General features: G+C 39.9%; 1 protein-coding gene across 1 annotated transcript in view; it reads left to right on the top strand.

The window, feature by feature from the left end:
* bard1 (BRCA1 associated RING domain 1) overlaps nucleotides 1–21,442 on the top strand; it is a 33,271-nt gene that overhangs the window by 6,537 nt on the left and 5,292 nt on the right. Inside the window, exons 6-9 of the mRNA XM_049594144.1 lie at nucleotides 1,033–1,205; nucleotides 14,133–14,259; nucleotides 14,387–14,519; nucleotides 16,329–16,421. Of these exons, the coding sequence (XP_049450101.1) occupies nucleotides 1,033–1,205; nucleotides 14,133–14,259; nucleotides 14,387–14,519; nucleotides 16,329–16,421 (526 nt within the window). The remainder of the gene's footprint in view (nucleotides 1–1,032; nucleotides 1,206–14,132; nucleotides 14,260–14,386; nucleotides 14,520–16,328; nucleotides 16,422–21,442) is intronic.

Genomic DNA, 21,442 nt, shown 5'->3' with positions numbered 1-21,442 from the left:
TTAATTTAACCTAAAGTTGCCTGCACATGACAAACTGTAAAACCCATAAGTGGTCCCTAAGCCATTTTCCTCATTGAGAAAAAGCAGGTGAGTGCTTACTGCTATGTTATTGCAGCACTTTACATGGCTACCTGCTGTCAAGAGATGCTCCACTGAGCTTTGACAGTTTTCAGCTGATCCTAATTGTTACCAATAAGCTTAAAAAACCACTTTGTCATATTTGACAGACTTGTGTGTATCTGTGAAGGCTGGGAACATGATGTGTTACAATCATCTAGGGCTCCTTGATGTGTATTTTTTTTTTTTTTTTAGATTTTTAAAAATTGTATTTATTTATTCAAAGAGCTTTTGGTATTTCCATCCATCCATTTCCATAACCACTTATCCTCTTGAGGGTTGCGGTGGGGCTGGAGCCTATCCCAACCACTACACCACTGTGCTGCCCTGAGATTTAAAACTGATAATAAAATTCTCAGCTACCCTTTTTTTTCATAGAATCACAACTGTATTTAAATACAGTGCAGCTGTCACGATAGCTCTTAATCTCATTTCAGAATAAAAAACTCTCACCCTTTTACTTTGTCAAATTAACTTCAGGTTCAAGTATCAAACATAACCTTTAAAAGCACTCACTTTTATGAAGCTACATCCCTCATTCATTTCAATTTCAGAAAAGTAGGTCAGGATAATACTGAAGTGTTCTTAGAAGATTTGTCTTGGTATGAGTTGAATTAAAAAAAAAACTGAAGTGTTATTAAGCTTTAATGTAAGATTGTTACATATTCAAATACATCAAGGGACTATACATTTCATGTAAAGCATTACCATACAAATATCCAAATTGATTTTAATTCTTTTAAGTGCTGATCTCACCTAACATAATATCAGTTGGAAAAAAGATAGATATTACAGTGATGGAAAACGTAATAGAAACTAGAACACATATGCAGTATAAGGCTGTATTTTGAGGATGACAGGGAGAAACCAGATCAAAGCAGAGTGGGATGACTTCTGAGCTTCTCTTTGTTCCAGCACGAAGCATGCAACCTGGGTCACCTGGCGGTTGTGGAGGTGTTGGTCTCGAGGGGAGCCCTGTTGAATACGCCCGGCTATGAAAATGACTCACCGCTCCACGATGCCGTGAGGAACAGTCACCCAGCCATTGTGAAACTGCTGCTGCAGCTCGGAGCCTCGCAGAATGTACTGTAAGTCACATTATAGGAACACCTCACCCACAAAGTGATCATTTATATTTCAATTATTTATGCCATGTTACCTGTATTTCATAGAGAAAAGTTTGTTTTTCTCGCATGCCTCCAGTGGTATGCTCAATACTTTCCAAACACGTTGCATTGCCTTGCCTTGAGCCCTGTCTGACCTGGGCTTAAAGAGAAACTTATTTATGCTTTCAGTTTTAGTCCCATTCAGGAAGGGCTGATGGGAGGGCATGAGTTGTTTGAGAGCGTGTTGATTAATGTGGTCTCGTTTGCTTCAATTTATCAACGATGTCTGGCATTTTGGGGCATGAATGATTAATATATAAATGGTCATTTTGTGAGTGAAAAATTCTCTAAGTGTTTTTTTTTTTTTTCTTAAAACATTGATTTTATTGGTGTTACAGGTTGGATACTGTTATAACACTATAAGCCTTCTACTTGTACCAACACTTGTATACTGTATGCAGCACTGCAGACAGAGAGGGGCTTTTATAAAGGGTTACTACATGTCAAAAGAATCACATAGATTTTGTGCTTTGCTTGGCACTGGTCTTTTGAGAAAATCGTCAAGTGCTGACCAGGAAGTCTGACCTGAAAACAAGATTTTTTGATGGATATGTTCGAAACCAAATCTTTAACCTCGTACTTGGTGTTCTGGTATGAGCCACGTGAAAACTTCATTCACATCATTACTACACCATAATAAAGTGTTGATCACCACTGTGTAAAGTGTAGCAGCCTCCACATAAATGAAAAGCTGTGCTGCTCAGAGACATGTTTTTGTTGAGTGCTGCATGTTTCTCCTAAAAGTACGTGAGAGTATTTGTATGTACTATAAGTAACAGCCACACACAAAAAAACATAATCAACATGCAACAGTATTAGTAGTACTATTAAATATTACCCTTGAGACAATTTGTAAAGGTTTAAGCTGCAGTTCGGACTGTGTATTTGAGTTTGTAGCGTCGTACAGGATTACATTAATTTGTGATATATGTGTAAATAAATGAGATGGACAAAATATTACAAGCACCTTCCACCTGAGTCAGGCAGCTCAACTAGAAATCCCAACAAAAACTGGGCACTTCAGGTAAGTTAATATTTATTGCACGGCTATTGTATTTCATTGCATTACATCATAAAGGCTCTTCTGTTATTCTAGACCGGCGCTTATTTTCCGCTTCTTCAATAAATCGTCAAGTGCCTGCTTCCTGGTCAGTGTTCCAGGCGTTCAGCCCTTTATTATCAAGGACAGGCGTGCGCTTGTGCAGTACGTAGGTGGATGGATGTAAGAAAATCGACTGATGCTGATTAGTCGCTGGTCAATCAGATGATGCTGTATCAGCGTTTGTGGCCTTTGGAGGAGGGGTGGATGCGTAGCCCAATATCTATAATGAGGGAGAGGATGCTGGTTAATAAGTGTGATCAATAGAGTAGTTGATCAGGGTCAGTACGTTGGTCACTTAGCGCTCTCTGTGATCATTTATGCCAATCATCCTCCATCTTCTCCCTTATTTGTTTCGTTGTGCTCTGTCTGATTGCTTTGATGGGTCCCAATTGCCAGGTCTTACATTTTTCTCCTCTTTTACCTTGTTACTTGTCTGCAAGGCAAACAAGAGGCAGCAATTGGGACTGTCTGTCAGGACACTGCAAGATGAATGCAATCCAAGGCCCCCAGCCTCACACAAATACATGCACACGCACACAAACACACATTCACATACTCCCTCAAGAGGCAAACCAAGACATCTGCCAATGCAATCCCTAATGGAATGATTGGCACACAGCTCGGGGGTTTAGAAATACAGGTTTTGCAGATTTCCATTGTTCCTCAGTGCATGTTTGTGTATGCACATTAGGTTGGAATGATTGGACCGTATTTATTTATTGTTAGGACCCTGTCTTCTAAATCAGAGGCTGTGAGTCCACTTTCTATCATGAGCAAGCATTTGACTTGCTGTGCAGGTTATTAGAAATACTGAAGCAAGTCTTAAAACAGGCTAATTCTTAAGTGAATAATAATGTGTTTTATATACAGTGGATGGTTCCCTGTTATCTCAAAAACAACAGGTTTAAGCATTTTCTGAGAAGCTGCACAGCATGCACAGCGGGGCTCTTGACTATAAGTCTCAGTCCTGTAAGCATAAATATCTCCCAATGCAGCATATTTGGACAGCCGAGAGGAGGCCTGCAAGGTGTTAGCTGCTAGCATATGCTCACAGACTTAAATGACAGTGCTGTTATTCCATATTTTATACATTCACTGCAAATTTTGTGTACTTTACTGCTAACTATTGTCCTTATCATACTACAGGTTTTTAGATTGTCTCTATTTAAGTGCATGTAAATGTGGTACAGCATGAAAATGAACTTGTGTCAATGAGATGGGGAAAAAACAAGACATATTTGAATTGGCTCAGTCCTAATGACCATCTGAAGCCTGAAGCACTAAATCTATACAGACATTAATTAACATCACCTGTGTGCCTCGTACTGGCACGCCGATCTGATTCACTAGATCTAATTATACTATACACAGAGTCAAATAATAAACAAGCACCAGCAGTTTCCAAATGTTAGCAATGATAGTAACTACATTTACCAATTAGTGAATGCATTTATATGACCACATGCTAGAACCATTTTGGGAACATAATCTAATTGAATCTTTGTTTTTTGTTTTTCTAATACCAATCATGTGATTACTATTTTATATGTGATCATAAAAAAAGTAAAAAAAAAAGGAAAAAAAGTTCCTTATCTTCCTCTATCTTCTTCCTTTATTGAAAAATAAGTATGGATCTCACTGGTTTCCGGTCAGTAACAGTGTCGTAACTAATCACATAAACTAATGGCTCCACCACTTAAGTTAGTAAGTGTAGATCAGTGGTTCCCAGCTGGTGGGTTGCGGTCCAAAAGTCAGTCACAGGTCCATTCTGAATGGACTGCATGTGACTTACCAACATGTCAAGGTCGTAAAAAAAAAACACAGTGAATTTCTGGTATAGAGCTTTTATTTTGAAGTGCCGCTTCCTGCTATAGAGTGAGTGACCACCAGACGGCTACTTGGCAGAGACAACAAACAATCTCAGTGACATGGCTAAAAGCAAGTATGATGCTGAATATTTTAAACTGTGTAACCTTGAACTGATGACCAAGGAGAAATCTGGACCCGAGGGCTGGACGGCATGGGAACCGCTGATTTAGGTAACTTGAGGCCTTGATTTAAATATGTTGTTAACCGTTGTTGCTCGCTCCTGAGCTAATTCCCTTCCCTTCAGTTTACGGAGCAGTTGGGAAGCAGGACACAGAACCTTTATTATTGAGTTTTAATGAGCTTTGGCATTTATTCATAAACAAACTGTAACCTATGAGGTACATTTGATACCACTGGACAACTTTACCGCAAATTTCCTCTCCGCTACAACTGCCAACAACTCTCTGTGCTGCATACATATTACACTACTCTTACAACATGTAATTTGTACACAGGTGGATTGCATTTAAAGGGAAACACCACCTGAATTAAGAATTCCAGTATGTTATTTTCACGGCCTAGGAAAGTTCAATCAATATTTGTGAACATGAGCTACTCTCTCAAAGCCAGAAACCAGAAAAATAAGTCTTGACTTTATGATGTCATAGGGTATAAAATTTGGAGCTGCTCCATAAACAATACATGGGGACCTGACTTTGTGGACCTACAGAATGTTTTTTTCTTTTTTATACCCAAATTAGTTTAGTTCTGTTGTAGTGTTCTCACCTCTGAAACAGAAAATGTGCCCATATACTCAGAGCATTTCCCTGGGTGCTCTCAGTGTCATCTATAACATTGGCTGCCAATTCATTTATGGAGCAGCTTCAGACTTTACACTTGATGACATCACAAATTTGAGTTGTAGCGCTCTTATTTTTGTATTTGGGAGAGTTGCTAATATTTACTGATATTTTTGGACTGTCATAGACCATAAGAATAACATGTATGAATTTTGAAAATGGGTGTAGTTCAACTTTAAACCCTGCCTTGGCCATTTTCGCACAGTAGTACTGCAAACATCAAAGCTTGCGTGTGGGATTTTACAAGTTGTTTTTTCATCTACTCTTACTGGCATATGTCACATGGAGCGTAGGGTAGCGTGTGCACATAAGGCCCACAGGGCAACGCGTTTCCACCCGTCTGACCGAATAGAGTGTGTAGCATTTTACTGTACTACGTTGCCATTAGAGTTGTACCAATACCGATACCAGTATCAGAAATGCCTCCGATACTGCCTAAAATGCGGTATCAGTACAGCCTGTGACCAATCCGGTACCACGTAATGCCTCATGTCATTACGCATACGCACGCTACAGGCAAACAAAACGTTTTATGCAATTCATTCTATTATGTGTTTATTTCTTAATATTTTACATAGCGTTTTAGGAGTTGAGACATACAACGATTCATATCGGGAAGGAAAAAGTGGTATCGTTACATCTCTAGTTGCCATATATATACAGTACAGGCCAAAAGTTTGGACACACCTTCTCATTCAATGTGTTTTCTTTATTTTCATGACTATTTACATTGTAGATTCTCACTGAAGGCATCAAAACTATGAATGAACACATGTGGAGTTATGTACTTAACAAAAAAGGTGAAATAACTGAAAACATGTTTTATATTCTAGTTTCTTCAAAATAGCCACCCTTTGCTCTGATTACTGCTTTGCACACTCTTGGCATTCTCTCCATGAGCTTCAAGAGGTAGTCACCTGAAATGGTTTCCACTTCACAGGTGTGCCTTATCAGGGTTAATTAGTGGAATTTCTTGCTTTATCAATGGGGTTGGGACCATCAGTTGTGTTGTGCAGAAGTCAGGTTAATACACAGCCGACAGCCTTATTGGACAACTGTTAAAATTCATATTATGGCAAGAACCAATCAGCTAACTAAAGAAAAACAAGTGGCCATCATTACTTTAAGAAATGAAGGTCAGTCAGTCCGGAAAATTGCAAAAACTTTAAATGTGTCCCCAAGTGGAGTCGCAAAAACCATCAAGCGCTACAACGAAACTGGCACACATGAGGACCGACCCAGGAAAGGAAGACCAAGAGTCACCTCTGCTTCTGAGGATAAGTTCATCCGAGTCACCAGCCTCAGAAATCGCAAGTTACCAGCAGCTCAGATCAGAGACCAGATGAATGCCACACAGAGTTCTAGCAGCAGACCCATCTCTAGAACAACTGTTAAGAGGAGACTACGCGAATCAGGCCTTCATGGTCAAATAGCTGCTAGGAAACCACTGCTAAGGAGAGGCAACAAGCAGAAGAGATTTGTTTGGGCCAAGAAACACAAGGAATGGACATTAGACCAGTGGAAATCTGTGCTTTGGTCTGATGAGTCCAAATTTGAGATCTTTGGTTCCAACCGCGTGTCTTTGTGAGACGCAGAAAAGGTGAAGCGGATGGATTCCACATGCCTGGTTCCCACTGTGAAGCATGGAGGAGGAGGTGTGATGGTGTGGGGTGTTTTGCTGGTGACACTGTTGGGGATTTATTCAAAATTGAAGGCACACTGAACCAGCATGGCTACCACAGCATCCTGCAGCGACATGCCATCCCATCCGGTTTGCGTTTAGTTGGACGATCATTTATTTTTCAACAGGACAATGACCCCAAACACACCTCCAGGCTGTGTAAGGGCTATTTGACCAAGAAGGAGAGTGATGGAGTGCTGCGGCAGATGACCTGGCCTCCACAGTCACCGGACCTGAACCCAATCGAGATGGTTTGGGGTGAGCTGGACCGCAGAGTGAAGGCAAGGGCCAACAAGTGCTAAACACCTCTGGGAACTCCTTCAAGACTGTTGGAAAACCATTTCAGGTGACTACCTCTTGAAGCTCATGGAGAGAATGCCAAGAGTGTGCAAAGCAGTAATCAGAGCAAAGGGTGGCTATTTTGAAGAAACTAGAATATAAAACAGTTTTCAGTTATTTCACCTTTTTTTGTTAAGTACATAACTCCACATGTGTTCATTCATAGTTTTGATGCCTTCAGTGAGAATCTACAATGTAAATAGTCATGAAAATAAAGAAAACGCATTGAATGAGAAGGTGTGTCCAAACTTTTGGCCTGTACTGTATATATATATAATGTGAGCTATGTATATATATATATATATATATATATATATATATATATATATGAGATTAATGTTTAAGCCCTACTACATACAATACTAAATGTAGTATTTGTAATTACATAATATGCATAGACCGGTCAGCAAACTTTACTACCAGAAGAGCCATTTTTGGTCTTAACAAACTAACTAAATCTATCTGGAGCTGCAAAATATATTTGAGCTAATGGTAACACAGCCTTATTATGTCTAAATTATCTTATCAATATCACTAATAGGTCTTATCGTTAATGTTTTACCATTAGGTGGCTACTCTGTTGTAAGATTTTTATTAGTATTTGGTACCTTGCAGCGAAAGTAAGCACATCTGCCCACGCACTATTAAATTCAGTATTTTCCTCTAAAACTTTTCCTTTCTGGATTTGGAATCCACGGCTAGCTTTGCAAAGGAGACTCAAGACAAGCGACCACTCTTGATGTTCAGCAAAATTTTGAGCAACGGTGCCAGGGCTTAGACATCGCTATGACTGTCATTATAGTTGATGAAATGTAAAAACATTTTTTTTTACAGAGGGTCTAAAGAGCCACATACAGCTCTGGAGCCACAGGTTGCCTACCCCGATCCGAGACTTTACATTAGATATTTTGTTTAATTTGATTTGCATGGCATTTTCTCAATAAGGTGAGACAATGATTTCCCCTTCTACTGGATGGATGTCATTTTCCCTCAAATGACAGTACTTGAAACTTTGTGATTGGTCTGAATAAGCTGTTTATAGGAGCATCAATCAAAGCTGTGAGCTGCTGTATTCATGATTATTTGTGATTGTACAGTTTGGTATCTGCATAACAATTCCAATACAACACACAATACTTCTACAGAATTAAACGGAGGCGTCGGGTGAGTCACGTACTGCATCATATACTATAAGCTGTAACACCCAGCTGATCCGACCATCAGGACAAAATTGAGAGTGGATTGTTTAAGAAGGAAACGTAGCTAATGAAGCTTTTGATTAAAAATGCATTCAGGCCTCGCCCTCTGCCTCATCAGTTGCTCGCCATGTGTTTCCATCATTAGACTTATGGCTCCTTTCAAGACACACTGCTGAGCTGACAGTTCAAAAGCTCTGTCAGCTATTGGTGTGCATGAGCTTGGCTTGAATTTTGAACTGACCTCATGAAATCGTAGCATATGGTACTCTGTGATGAAAAGTAAATTGAGACGGAAATGTAGATGTTTCCATTATTAAATCCATGTAGATAATGTTATAGAAATGCCTTCCAAGCCTACAGAAGAGGTACAGTAGCAGTTCTAAAGGACATGTAATGGGGCAGAATAAAAGGCTATTATTATTGTCAGTATTGATGTTATGTTGAACTGAACTCTGTATTTGTGTTCAGCTCGAAATGAATATTTGAATCTCCTCTTCCCAGTTAGAATAAGAGTCATGGTTACAGTGGGTATCCTCTAGAACCACCACCGCCTCCCTCCCACTTGTGTACTTAATGCAGAGGCTTGTGGGAGAGTGTTTGTGACTTTACCTCCAGCACAATTTTCCACGCTTTATTATTTTTCTTCCTTAGATATTCTTCTCACGCACAGCTGCATAAACCAGCTTGTGTGTGTGCATATGTATAAGTGTCAGGGACATTTTATGTTTGTTTGTATTTGTGTGTGTATTGGGTTGAGGGGGGTGGGGGAGGGTGTATGAATCCAAATGAAATATTTTATGGACCAGTGGACCTATTAATTGTCCCCCAGGTGTTATCTTTGCTGACGCCTAATCTTTTAGAGACGACCTGCTGGGCTCGGTTCTTCTCTCCGTCTCCTCTCTTCCTGTGTGTGCTTTTCCTCATTCGTTTCTCCTCTTCTACTTTCTTCAAGGTGACCTCCGTCTTGTTTCATGCAGCTCTCTCAAACTTAAACATACATACTTTACAGATGTTTCTTGAATATACCTATTGTAACCAGGGGATGGTGGCAGTTTTGTATCTTTGAATCTGTGTGCAAAATGCCTCTTTATACTGAGGTGATACTGTGTGTCTCAGTTAAATAGCTGTAATAAATCTGTAAAGTTAATGAAGTCTTCTCAACACGTTTTTAAGAAAGCTTATGTGTTAAAAAGTCAGCACTTTTTAGTGATGATATGCTATCATGAGATTGTCTTTAGCAGGCACTGAATCCAGTGTGTTGTATATGAACATGACCCAGCAATGGAGTAGAACACAGATTTCAGCTCACCCTCATATCGAACAATTATGCTCCAACAAGTGAATGACACACATGGGTGCACAGTTTCACAGAACAAGCAGGGTGTGACATCGCCAAATTGTTTTTCTCAGAGCTCTGAACTGGCAAATATTGATTTTTGTGTGTGCGTGTGTCCTGCTTGGCCAGTGATTTAAGAGAAAAAAAAAAAAAAACTTACCCAAATTGCACCAATTGCTGAAGTGATGAAATGATATGTCGGAACGATTATCTTGTTGGAGAAGACTTTGCTTTGGACTTATCACATAGTGCCATCAATACTGCGTTAGTGTCTGTGAAAGCTTTGTCACATTGGCAGTCAGACGGAACAGTAACAGTTTGGTTCCTAACATTAGTATGGTTAATTAGTTAGATTTAGGATTAAAATATTTAAGTCTCTTGCTAGTTGCTAAGAGACAGGAACAAGAGGATACAACTTGAAAAGGGAAAATTGCTGAAGTGCTCACTGGGCAGAACAGTGTGCTTTGGCAGATTATGATGCGGTTAAAGGCATGATTTTCCTCATGATTTTCTGCCAAGTATGAACAGCATTATTGTTTCAGATCCTTTGGCAGAGACCTTTTGTCTGTTTCCCCATCCGAAGTTATTTTAAAATATGTAAGACAGAGCGTTTGCTGAGGGCCCCAAGACTCTGGAATGACCTGACCAAGATGTAAGGCCTGTCTGAGTCAGCACCATCTTTAAAATCTCCTTTTCTTATGCATTATGATTTATTTTAATGTGGTCCAATATAACAGAGGTGGTAGTACGTCAGACATGTGCAAGTAACAAGAAGGTCTCAAGTCTTGACCTTCAAGTAATTTCCAAGTTATTGTGGTGAGATTTAAGCAAGTCAAGTCGAGTCCCTGCCAGAACTCAAGCAATACAAGTCAAGTCATCGCTCAAGTCAAGCAAATCACAAGTCAAGTCTGTGATCTGGTCAGATGTTAGATCTATAGCTAACATTTTACCAGCTAATAAGTTAGATAAAAAGACACATCCACTTTCTTTGTGGGTTTTTTAGGGACGGATAAAGTTGGATGTTGTGGTAGTCATGTTACTGATTTTTAAACATCAGACCTTGCAAACCGTTGTTCTCTTCCTTCCTGAGCTTCCTTTTTTTTTTAAACAAGCGTGCAAGGCTAAGGCTTTATCTGTTTTTTCATACCTTTGGTCCAGTCCAATGAATAATGAATTAACAGTAAAAATTCACAAATGTCAAGTAATATTATATTGTTACACATATTTCCCCAATTAAATGGAGAAATACAGCAAATACACCCTCTGAATTCTAGTTTAGCTCTTTCACCAATCTAAGACTAATGTTATCTTAACTGCCTTGTTAACTCATCGAAAAACACGTCATTCAAATTCATCAGAAACAAAACTGTCTAACTAGTCTTGCTAGTTATGTAGTCCACGTTCCAACAATCACCAACTCCAGTTTGGTCGAAATAAACCCTTAATTTGCCGAGTCAGATGTGCAAATATGCTGTTTCTCCCTGCAGTATCTCTGCTGTTGCTAGCTGGCTGTTTACAGTCCTGTAATGTAGGGACGTGCCAAAATGAAAATTTGTGGCGGAAGCCGAAGCCAAATAAAATTAAACATTTGGCCAAATACCGAATACCGTTGTTTAGTTTTTCATTAGTTTTTGCAGATGAACCCCCTCCAGATTAGTGTTGTCACGGTACCAAAATTGGGAGCCACGGTATGATACCAATGAAAATATCATGGTTCTGAGTAGTATCAGGATACCACAGCAAAAATGAGGCAGATGTGCTTTTTGTCATTTATAAAAAGATAAATCACTTTTCTATAATACATCAGTGATATTTCAGTGGAATAAATTACTTATTGACTTATTCATACTTCAAAAACAGCATCAATAAGTGATTAACATAGTGGGGATCAAAATAAAATAAATAAAATAAAAATCAACCGGCCTTCCTCCTCCCCTGACAAGTCCCTTCATAAGTAAAGAACAGTCCCTAAAGTGTGTTGAGGTTTGTGGACCGTTACCTGCCACAAAGAGTAATGTGAACGGCTCATTTACCTGTGTGCCGCCACAGCTCGGCTGTCCAGGTAGTTTTGGGCAGTCATGACGCCAAGAAGAGGACATTATCGGAGTTGGACTTCTCCGTCGCCGGTAAGCCTTATCTTGTGCCGCGGAGCACTATGGCTGCCGTATTGCTGCTGCTGGTTGAAATCTGTACTCACACAGCGTGCTGAATGATTTATTTTGCTTGCACAAAAGTATTTTTAGTAGCGAGTGCGGTGACGGACGGAGTAAAATATTGCCACACTGCCGACTTTTTACTCCATCCGTCACCACACGCTGTTTGATTGCGTTATCAAAACACACTGCTATTATTCGGCCTTGCTTTTCACTTATTCCACTGAATACCGAATGTGTGTTTTTTGGCAAGATTCGGCCGAATATATTCGGTTACCGGATATTCAGTGCATCCCTACTGTAATGTTAACCCCACCACTCCCAGTCACCATGTTTGTCAGTTCAGCTGCCTTTTGCACCAGTAGAGACTGACCTCTGGTGGCGCTTGCTGTGCACTACATTAAATGAGTTTGATTGAAAGACAGACGTATGTATATTTGACAGTACAAATAAACTCCAACTGAAAATGAAACGCAGGTTATCCCACTTTATCTGACATGCTTTACTTTCCCAGTAAATACTCAACTAAACGTTAGTACAGTGATACTGCCAAAGCCTAGCCCCCTCCCGGATAGCTACCTTGTACGTTGGTGGTCGCTGGTCTGCTGCGCTAGTAGGTTGCCAAGTTTGCACTCATTGCGCTAGATATCACCCAATCATGTTTCAAAAGCAAAACATAACTTCCCAATATTGAGGAAAATGCAAATATCAATACACAAAGTCTCAAATCCTCAAATCTTTAAGGGTTACTCTAATCAAGTCATGTGACTTGAGTCCCCCACCTCTGCAATATAAAGTCTTTTATTATGATCATTATTATTATTGTTTTATTATTTGTAAACATATATCAATTTGTAACCTTTTTTGTAAAACCCTGTAATTTGGCTTTTGGATTTCTCTGTGTTATTTCTGGTTTTCATGATTTTCTGCACAATAGACTAGTCAGTTAAGCTAATATAGTGTGAAGTGAAATTTTTGGAATTAAAATCAATTCAAGGTATTTGCATTTTCCACCTCAGTTCCAACAGTGGTTAGTTAGTGTTAATTTATACATCTCTTTTAGAAAAATGGAAATAATCATCAACTGTGGTTTATCAACAGTATCATATATCACTTTGTGTCATACAGAGTCAAAAGGCCTAGCTACATAAACTCTCCTTTACATAATGTGTTTCAAATGAAATTAGGTAGGCTACTGATTAATTTAAAAAAAAACATTAGCCACTTGAAGAGGGAAAGATATGTGCAGCTACACAACAGTACCATGCTGCACATTTTGATCTGCTTTTAACTTGTTTTTTAGTTTTTGGTGAACTGAAGTAAATATAATTACTAAATTGTTAAGTAGAGGCGACTGACTGCAATTTTCTTGGCCCATTCCGATTTCCCTTTTTCTCTAAGAACTATAATTGACAGCATACACAGACATTTTTGTAACTTTTAATGGAAAGTTCATTTGTATGATTATAACAAAACAGACTATTAAATAACTTTTATATTTTCTCCAAAACTGCACCAGGTTTCTGGATCTTCTTTTGCTCTCACTCAAGCAAATCTCAAAATAAAAAAAATGCTCCAGGTCACTGGACAGAGCTTTTTGTACAAATAAACTCCAACTGAAAATGAAACGCAGGTTATCCCACTTTATCTGACATGCTTTACTTTCCCAAAAGAGAACAGGTGCAACAGATCTATATATGCTTCAATAAATTATTTACTTATCAGAGAAGAATAAGAAAAATATAGAGTCAACTTTTTATTATCTATGTAAAACAATGTATATAGCTACTTTATATAAAACTCTTCTCAACTGCTGTCTATTTACAATAATGTAAAGGTGTGTGTACTGTATATATTGACTCCCACTTCTGTGGTGAGTGCTGTTCTCACGCTGAAGAGCCAGTCGCTGCCATTACTCTGAGCGGCATGCATGGAAATTGATTACAAAAATGTATATTTAAATATTTTTCGCATTTCCCCTGATGGTATGAATAAGTCACTAAATTTGCCGCTAGTTGCTTTTTAAAAATGAAGTTGCTTAGAGGGTCCCTGTAAGTTGTTAAATCAAGCACAAAGTGTGGCCAAGTTGGTTGCTGTCTGTGCCACTGTACACGAAACTGCCCAGCCAGTCACAGGTCATGGTCAGTCAAGATGAAAGCCATCTGATTCCAGTCACTGGCCATATGATTGGTACATCTCTATCTGCAGTATTTTGTCAGTATGCTGTCATGTATTGCTCATCAGTTTTAACATGTCTGACTGTCCCTTTGGTCACCAGATGGTCTGCATTGCAGCTAACGCATGAATACACAAGTGTATGCATCCTGTGAGACACTGACACACTATCTTTTTGAATTTTCTTCTTCACAGTAATCTGAATGGAAAACGGCCTGCAGATTACGCAGTGAGTGCGAAGATGCTGGAGATTTTCCAGGAAGCCTCAGAAGGAACCCAAAGTGCTAACGCATCTCTGAGCCCCTCAGCCAGTCTATCTGTGGTATGTCTCTATGAAGATGTGATTTCTTTTTTCTTTTTTACCTTACAAATTGTTAACCTCAGTGAAATAATATTTTTGCATTACAGGCCTAGAAATTTCTAAACCATGTTTTTTTGTCCTTTCTTAGGTGAGCGACTGTGGGAGGAGGGATGAAATGTTGGTGTTTTTGGCCAGCAAGCTGGCACAGCCAGAACAGCTCCAAGTGGCCAAACTGGGAGAGCTACTGGGAGGAAGGATGGCTGACACCTTTTCTGGCTCAGGTAGTGTTTGTGCGGTGCAGAGACACCTCCTCAGGGGGCTTAAACTTCCTTAACGTTCCAGGCGAAGGCTCTTAGAATACCGATGGCATATGATTGCTTTTTAATGTTGTTGTTGGAGACACATGGGCTCTGAGCAACACTGCAAATTAACAGCAGCTACCAGCCAATTGCTGCTTCACTGGGACCCTGGTAAGTTTGTTCACTGCCAAACACTCTGATAGGTAATCAACCATCATTTGGATGCCCTGTTCAACTAAAAGATGTAGTAGATGGGTAAACTGCAAGCTCAAGCACCCAAAGGATCTGTAGTCATGAGGCAGTCTCTTTCCTTGGTCATAGTGTTTGTTATATACAGTACTTTCTACCACCATAGAGATGGGATTTTTATCTGAATGATACTTTTCTTCCAGAGCCAAGCCTTACAGGCTTTACTATCTTACACAGACCCCGTTTTATTGTAAAAGGCAACAGAAGGAGCTTGAGCATTATCACTCATGATGGTTCAACAGTAACTAACAAGTGCTTTTAGAGCTGTATACATCATTGTGATACAGCAGCTCCTTCACTGTTGCATAGTAATGGCTGGGAGAACACCAGAGAGCAAAAGTAATTGAAATCATTCCTCATAAAATGTTTGGAGGTACTGTCAGGGTGATGAATAAGCACTAATGAAAAACAGAAGTGTTTCTCACAACTCTACCACCTCTGACCGGAGGGGTGAAAGTTTGTGCTTTCAGAAAATGTTTTTTACATTCTGAACTCGAGGCTACAAATCCACGCAAATCCACGGTCAATGAGCAATGTAAGAAGGTTCTGCCCTGGAGATATAATTATGCTCATTTTGTACTTGTCAACCACGCTCACATGTTGAATGAAGAGGCAATAAGCTTCTATTTAAATTTTAATTAACCTCTAATTATCATCTAAAGCATTTCATGAAATAAGCTGTTGCATGGCCTTTTGTTGAGTTGCCATGTACTGCCATGGAAGGTTTGCAGTAAGCTTACCTGTTCACCAAGGCAGAATAAACAAATTACTAACTGAATGAGAAATGCGCTATATTCGGAGGAGAAAGCAGGAATCAGAGCCTTAAATATTAGTCACAAATGTTAGCAGGCAAACTCTCTAAACTAAGATGGTGACACCATATACTGCAAGAACTCTGTTTCTCCAGATGAGCAGGGCAGGGGCGTCTCAAGTGTTCAAGTACATCAGTAGATGTATTTGATGGAAAAAAAATAAATATATTACAACTTTACGTTAGACACCCTTGCCTTGCAATTTCAGCCTAATTGTGTCTCCAGGCAGCTGAGGCTCCTTTACACTTACACAAAGTTAGTGGCCTGTGTGTCTGGCTATAAGTCCTTGATTATAGTCTCTACAGACCATAGCTCCTAGTAGTAGCACCAGGGATGTCGTCGAACACCAGACATGTCAGCGAACAAGTTAGGATGTGCTCTAATGTTTTTGTCTTGAGGAACAGGAGTCATGCTCATGGCTCATTTAACCAGAGCTGGGAGAAAAATCAAAGCAGTGTCTAAAAACAGTATCCAAAATGTGGAACAGAAGTTGAACACACTTTTGAACATGTTATAACTTTATTATCTTGTAGCACTTTGGCTATCTAGCTATCTGAATTTGCACCAATAATTTACATACACACACTCTGTAGCTGAACTGTCTGCGGCTCAGTCTTGAGTCACGCTGAGTCACAAGGACAGCAGCAGGCAGCATCTGTTGTGTTTGTGGAGTACAACTCATTTGTACCTTTTCAATTTGGCTGTTGTTTGTGTTTGTGTCTTCCTCCAGTGAGCCATGTCGTGGTGCCAGAAGGACACATGCCCACCACCATCTCCACCCTCCTGGGTCTTCTTGCTGGCTGCTGGGTTGTCAAATTCAGCTGTGAGTATGGAGTGAGCCGTCAGCTGGAGTAGTTCTCTGGGGCTATTTTTGGATGTCATGTTAAACAGTGTTGCTGTATTTCCTACTATAGTGACACTGAGGCAGATTTTATCCAAAATATCCTAAACGTTGACTGTTGCCTAAGCTCACCATGGCTCTGTTTCAAACTGTAATGGAAGAGTTCACACCAAAATGTGGATTCTGTTGTTTATACCATGCTGACCTTCACTGCAGTCAAAACACAAGTGAAGTGTATATGACCACACAGACACAGCTGGTGACAGCTTTCATTAAAGCAGCAGCTGTGGCTGCAAACATGGCCGTATGTTTTCCAAAAAGTAAAGAAAATCCAAACACTTCATATTGTTCAAATCCAAGTATTGTTCAGCCAAATAATTTTTAACTATAGACCCAAAACTCAAATATTTACCTAATTATCCCCTGGAGATTAGGGTTCACTATTACAATGAATGACAATTACATTTGGGTATGTGTAGCACTCAGCTTCTTTCATTCCTGACAGTTATTAATTCAGTGAAAATGGCTTTAACATTCTTTTCCGCCACTGCATCCAAGGATAACACGACATAGGTCAGTGACATAAGTGTGAATATAAATATTTCACACATCAACCTTTTGTTTTTGTAGCTTTTCTTCAAGCATTTTCCACAAATTCAGAGTCATTTTTAAGTGTGTGCAGTTCTTTGGTTATTCATAGTAGTTTGTAACATTAGACAAAGGAGCACAAATGTCAGTTATTAATGTATTTTTCATACTCACTCTAGGCTACTTAACAAGCCTACTTATTTATTGCCTAAAGGAACAGTTTGACATTTCAGCAAATAAGCGTATTTGCCTTCTTATCGAGAGTTATGCTGGGTATACACTACATGAGAATCGAGCGGATTTTGGACCTGACTCCCCTCTCCCAACAATTGTTAGCAAAGACCAGATTTTTTTAATGGATTTTAGGGCTGGGCAGTTTATATCGATATAGGATCAAGTTGCGTTACACGACATGTACCAGCGTGCATTTCTTCTCTCTCACACTCCACACAGCTCCACCCCACTCACTCAGTTCTCCAGCGACACTCAGAGAGACACAGAGCTGCTCCTCTGTTTTATCTGTCTGTTCATTAGTCTACAGTGTGACACTGGTCTATATGTTGCACATGCTACCCTAAATCAGTGTGTGAAATGAATGAAGTTACCGCAGCACACGTGTAATCCAGTGTTGAGCTGCTAGTTTGTGTGTGAGGTGGATCATGGCGCATCACCGTTCTTCTTGGTAGTTGTAGTCTAAAGTGTGACACTGAGACAGTGTCTGGATGCAGGGGACAGACGTGTTTCAAAAAGAGGACTGACAACACAGATGTATCATATACAAGACATATATAACACGGACAAAGTGTCTCGCTCCTTCCCTCCCTCAGTCTCTCTGTTTATGCTCTGTGCATAATTAAAATTAAAAAAAGGATTGAAATCATTTTCAGCACTAGATTCATTTGAAAGACCATGGAAAACAACTTTTTAACTCCCCCACAAAGATTTTTAATTGTTCCAAGCTACAGTGGATTTAGGCCTACTTGATACTCTTATAGTCATGTTAAAAAGGCTTATAAAGGCTTGTGACATCTCAAATGTGGCTTTGACTTGCAATTGCAAACATGTCGGTCATTTTGTAGAAAATGTAGAGATACATATCGTGTATTGCCAGTCAGCCTGTAAATACTGAGATATCCATATTGCCGTAATGGTTTTAAAGATAATCTTGCAACATTTTCCTCTAGATTTGGGTATTGTAAGTGTTTTTTAAATCAAAATATTAGTGTGCTGTTTGGGCCAAATTGTTGCTCTCCACACACTATACGAACAAAACCAGTCACTTGTTTAATTCATACAGAACCCAAAGTGTAAAAACTACTCTTCACCATTTTGTTTGGAGTTATGTGGCAGACTACTTTTTGTGTGGGTGCAATGTTTCTGATTGTTGCCTGGCAACTGCTCCCAGGTAAGAACACACATCAGGCACATAACCTTAGATTTACATTGTTGATGCTGCATTTGATTGGCTTGTTATTCAGAGCATTGCCTCTGTCTTGAGAACACATTCCTAATTAGATCTAACAACCCAGCTAACTGAGCAACTCAATAATCAGCTTACGTTGGCGGCAGGTTTACAACTGATAAATGTTGCTGTTTGAGTTGACTGAGTCATTCAGGGTTGCTCTAACCATGGGAAGAGTATTTCTATCTGCATCTGAAGTTATGTTTGCTGCAGTGAGGTGACTGCTGGCATAGTATACAGTAGGACAAGTGAAAAACCGAGGAGGTAAATATTGGACTCTTGGAACTACAGTGCAGAACAAATGGATTGTGCTGCACAAGCAGTTTGGAGTAATTTTATGGGTTTTGTGCTCTTCTCTGAATCCAAGAGAACATTTTACCTGCCATCGCTGTATCAGAAAAGCCTACGATGGAGTTGTGTTTGATGATATGCAGTTTGTGACTTTGCCATGCAAACTTTTCTGGAAACACGAGGACATTTTTATTATTTGACTTCTCTATATGCTACCGTCATACCGGCTCCAATGTGATTTTTCCCTCGTGACTAAACTACTCTGAGACATGTACATTCGATCTTGTATTTCCTCTCTCCTGCCACCTTTCAGATGAAATCAGTGTCTGTGTTTGGAATAAGGACTAAAGGTAGTACTTTTTATTTTCTGCAACATATGAAATGTCTGGGGAAACATTAAGAACATTTTGCATCCAGCAATTTTCAGGTAAATTGTTTTGTGCCTTATGCTGTGCGCACACCTGTGCACACACACCTGCTTACATATCTGACAGCCAAACAGAGTGGATGGGTGACTGGGGGAAGGAATCTCGGAATCAATGTGCCTCAAGGCTTCAATATCACTAGCGATGAAAAGATGGCTAACCCTCTTTTCCTGTTTGATTTATTGCAAGATGAATACTTAGCAAAAATTTAGCTATTCCCAGCCAGTCTCCCTGGCATCCTTGAACCAAGTCAACAAGCAGATATTCAGAGGAAGTCGGCTTTAGGGGAAGTAAAAAGAGACTTGCTGTCAAAGAGTTTTCTGGCACCTTGGCGTGCCCTTGACTGGTGTATCCGTCAGTAGCATCTCTTCTGTGTGTGTGTGTGTGTGTGTGTGTGTGTGTGTGTGTGTGTGTGTGTGTGTGTGTGTGTGTGTGTGTGTAGAGTGAAACAGCATGCACGCTTGTCTCCTTCTCTGCCAGTAAGCCATTTCAAGTTTGAATGTGTGTGTTGAGGTGTGTGTTTGTGTCACTGTATAAGATTTTGTGTGTTTCGACCATATTCAGCCCCTCCTCCTCTCTTTTCTCCACGCAGGCTGAGCACTTGACACAGCTTGTCTCCCCCATGACAATCACTGTGGCATCTTATCTGTCTCTGTCCTTGTTTTTGTATGTGTGCAGCTGAGTTCTCAGTGTCACCTGCTTTTGTGTGCCGTCGCTGTCAACTAGGCCGAGCCAGAGCTCACCTCTTTATTGGTCTTCTGTGGCAGTGTAACACATTTTCCCTCAAATGCAGCTCCAGTGTTGTATTTAAAACCTTTCCCGAAAAGTGAATCTGTGAATTATCTCAGGGTGCGTTCACACCTGCCCTGTTTGGTTTGGTTCAATCGAACTCAAGTTCATTTGCCCCCAAAGTGCAGTTTGTTTGGGCAGGTATGAACACAGCAATCGCCCTCGGGTGCACACCAGAACATCCAGGCCGAGACCTTCTTGAAGAGGTGGTCTCGGTGCGGTTACAAGCAAACTCAGGTGAGAACACGAACCAACTCTAGGCAATTATGCACAGTTGTTACGAAATTAGTCCCTGATTCAGACCAAAGCAAGCAAACTCTAGGGGTGAAAGCACCCTTAATTCTGCGTAACATGGCCCGATCCAGCTAAAAGTCTCAACTGAGCATTCATTGAGAGTCAAACAAGGGTTTGGATCCTTGTGTCTATTGTGCACTTGTAGCTGAAAGAAATAGTTCAACATTTTGGGAAATACACTTATTTGAGGTCAGAAGATGGATATTAGATCAAATGTCCGAGCAGGAGTCAGGATGCATAATGCTTAGCATAAAGACTGAAGGCATTGGAAACAAATCAATCCATTCTAAAGCTCACTAATTAACAGGTTGTATCTCATCTGTGTAACCTGTGGACAATTTGTGGCTTCAGGGGGAGCAAAAAACTATTACCATTAATGATTACTTTCTATAAAGAAACCAAAACTTGTGCTCACTCTGTCTGTCTTGCAGTCCTGCGCTATAGATGCTGCAAAGACGTTCTGCACAGATATATATTTTTTTTTTTTTAGAATCTCTGTTCTTTATAGGTTTAACAAATAAGATACACTGTGTACCTAAGTTCGCTTTAGAGGTGTTTGCAGGCACATTTCTTCACTTTTGGACAGAGCTAGGCAGTTCCCCCCTGCCTTCAGCCTCTTTTGCGAAGCAGGGCAGCCAAGTCCTGACTGCAGCTCTGCACTTAAAGTACAGACATGAAGTGCAAGATCGATCGTCTCATCTCACTCTTGAAAAGAAGGCAAGAAAGCTTTAAAAGCTAAATGTTGAACTGTTCCTTTAATATATATATATATATATATATATATATATATATATATATATATATATATATATATATATATATATAATTTTTTTTTCCCTCTCCTCTCTTTATTTTCCAATTTGTGATGACTAATTTCCCTGCACTTTAGTTCTTGTCACTGCTACTCCCATCATTGGCCCAGGGAGGATGTGTGCACCCATGTGCTTCCTCCCAATACATACAAGTTTTAGTTGCTTCTTTTCGGCTGCCAGCAAGAGGCTTCACCCGGCACCTGCCCCATTAGACACACAGCCCTGCCAGAGGCATTGCTACGAGGGATTGAACCAGTACTCAACTGTGGGCCGGCGTTTTGCCACTTTGCCACCTTTGCACACCTGACTGCAGTTGTTGGTTTTTAGGATACTGAATACTGA

Source organism: Epinephelus fuscoguttatus, linkage group LG13 (genome assembly GCF_011397635.1).
Source record: "Epinephelus fuscoguttatus linkage group LG13, E.fuscoguttatus.final_Chr_v1".
NCBI classification, from domain to species: Eukaryota; Metazoa; Chordata; class Actinopteri; order Perciformes; family Serranidae; genus Epinephelus; species Epinephelus fuscoguttatus.
The sequence above is the reverse complement of the archived record's forward strand: the minus strand, read 5'-3'. Positions and strand labels throughout refer to the sequence as shown.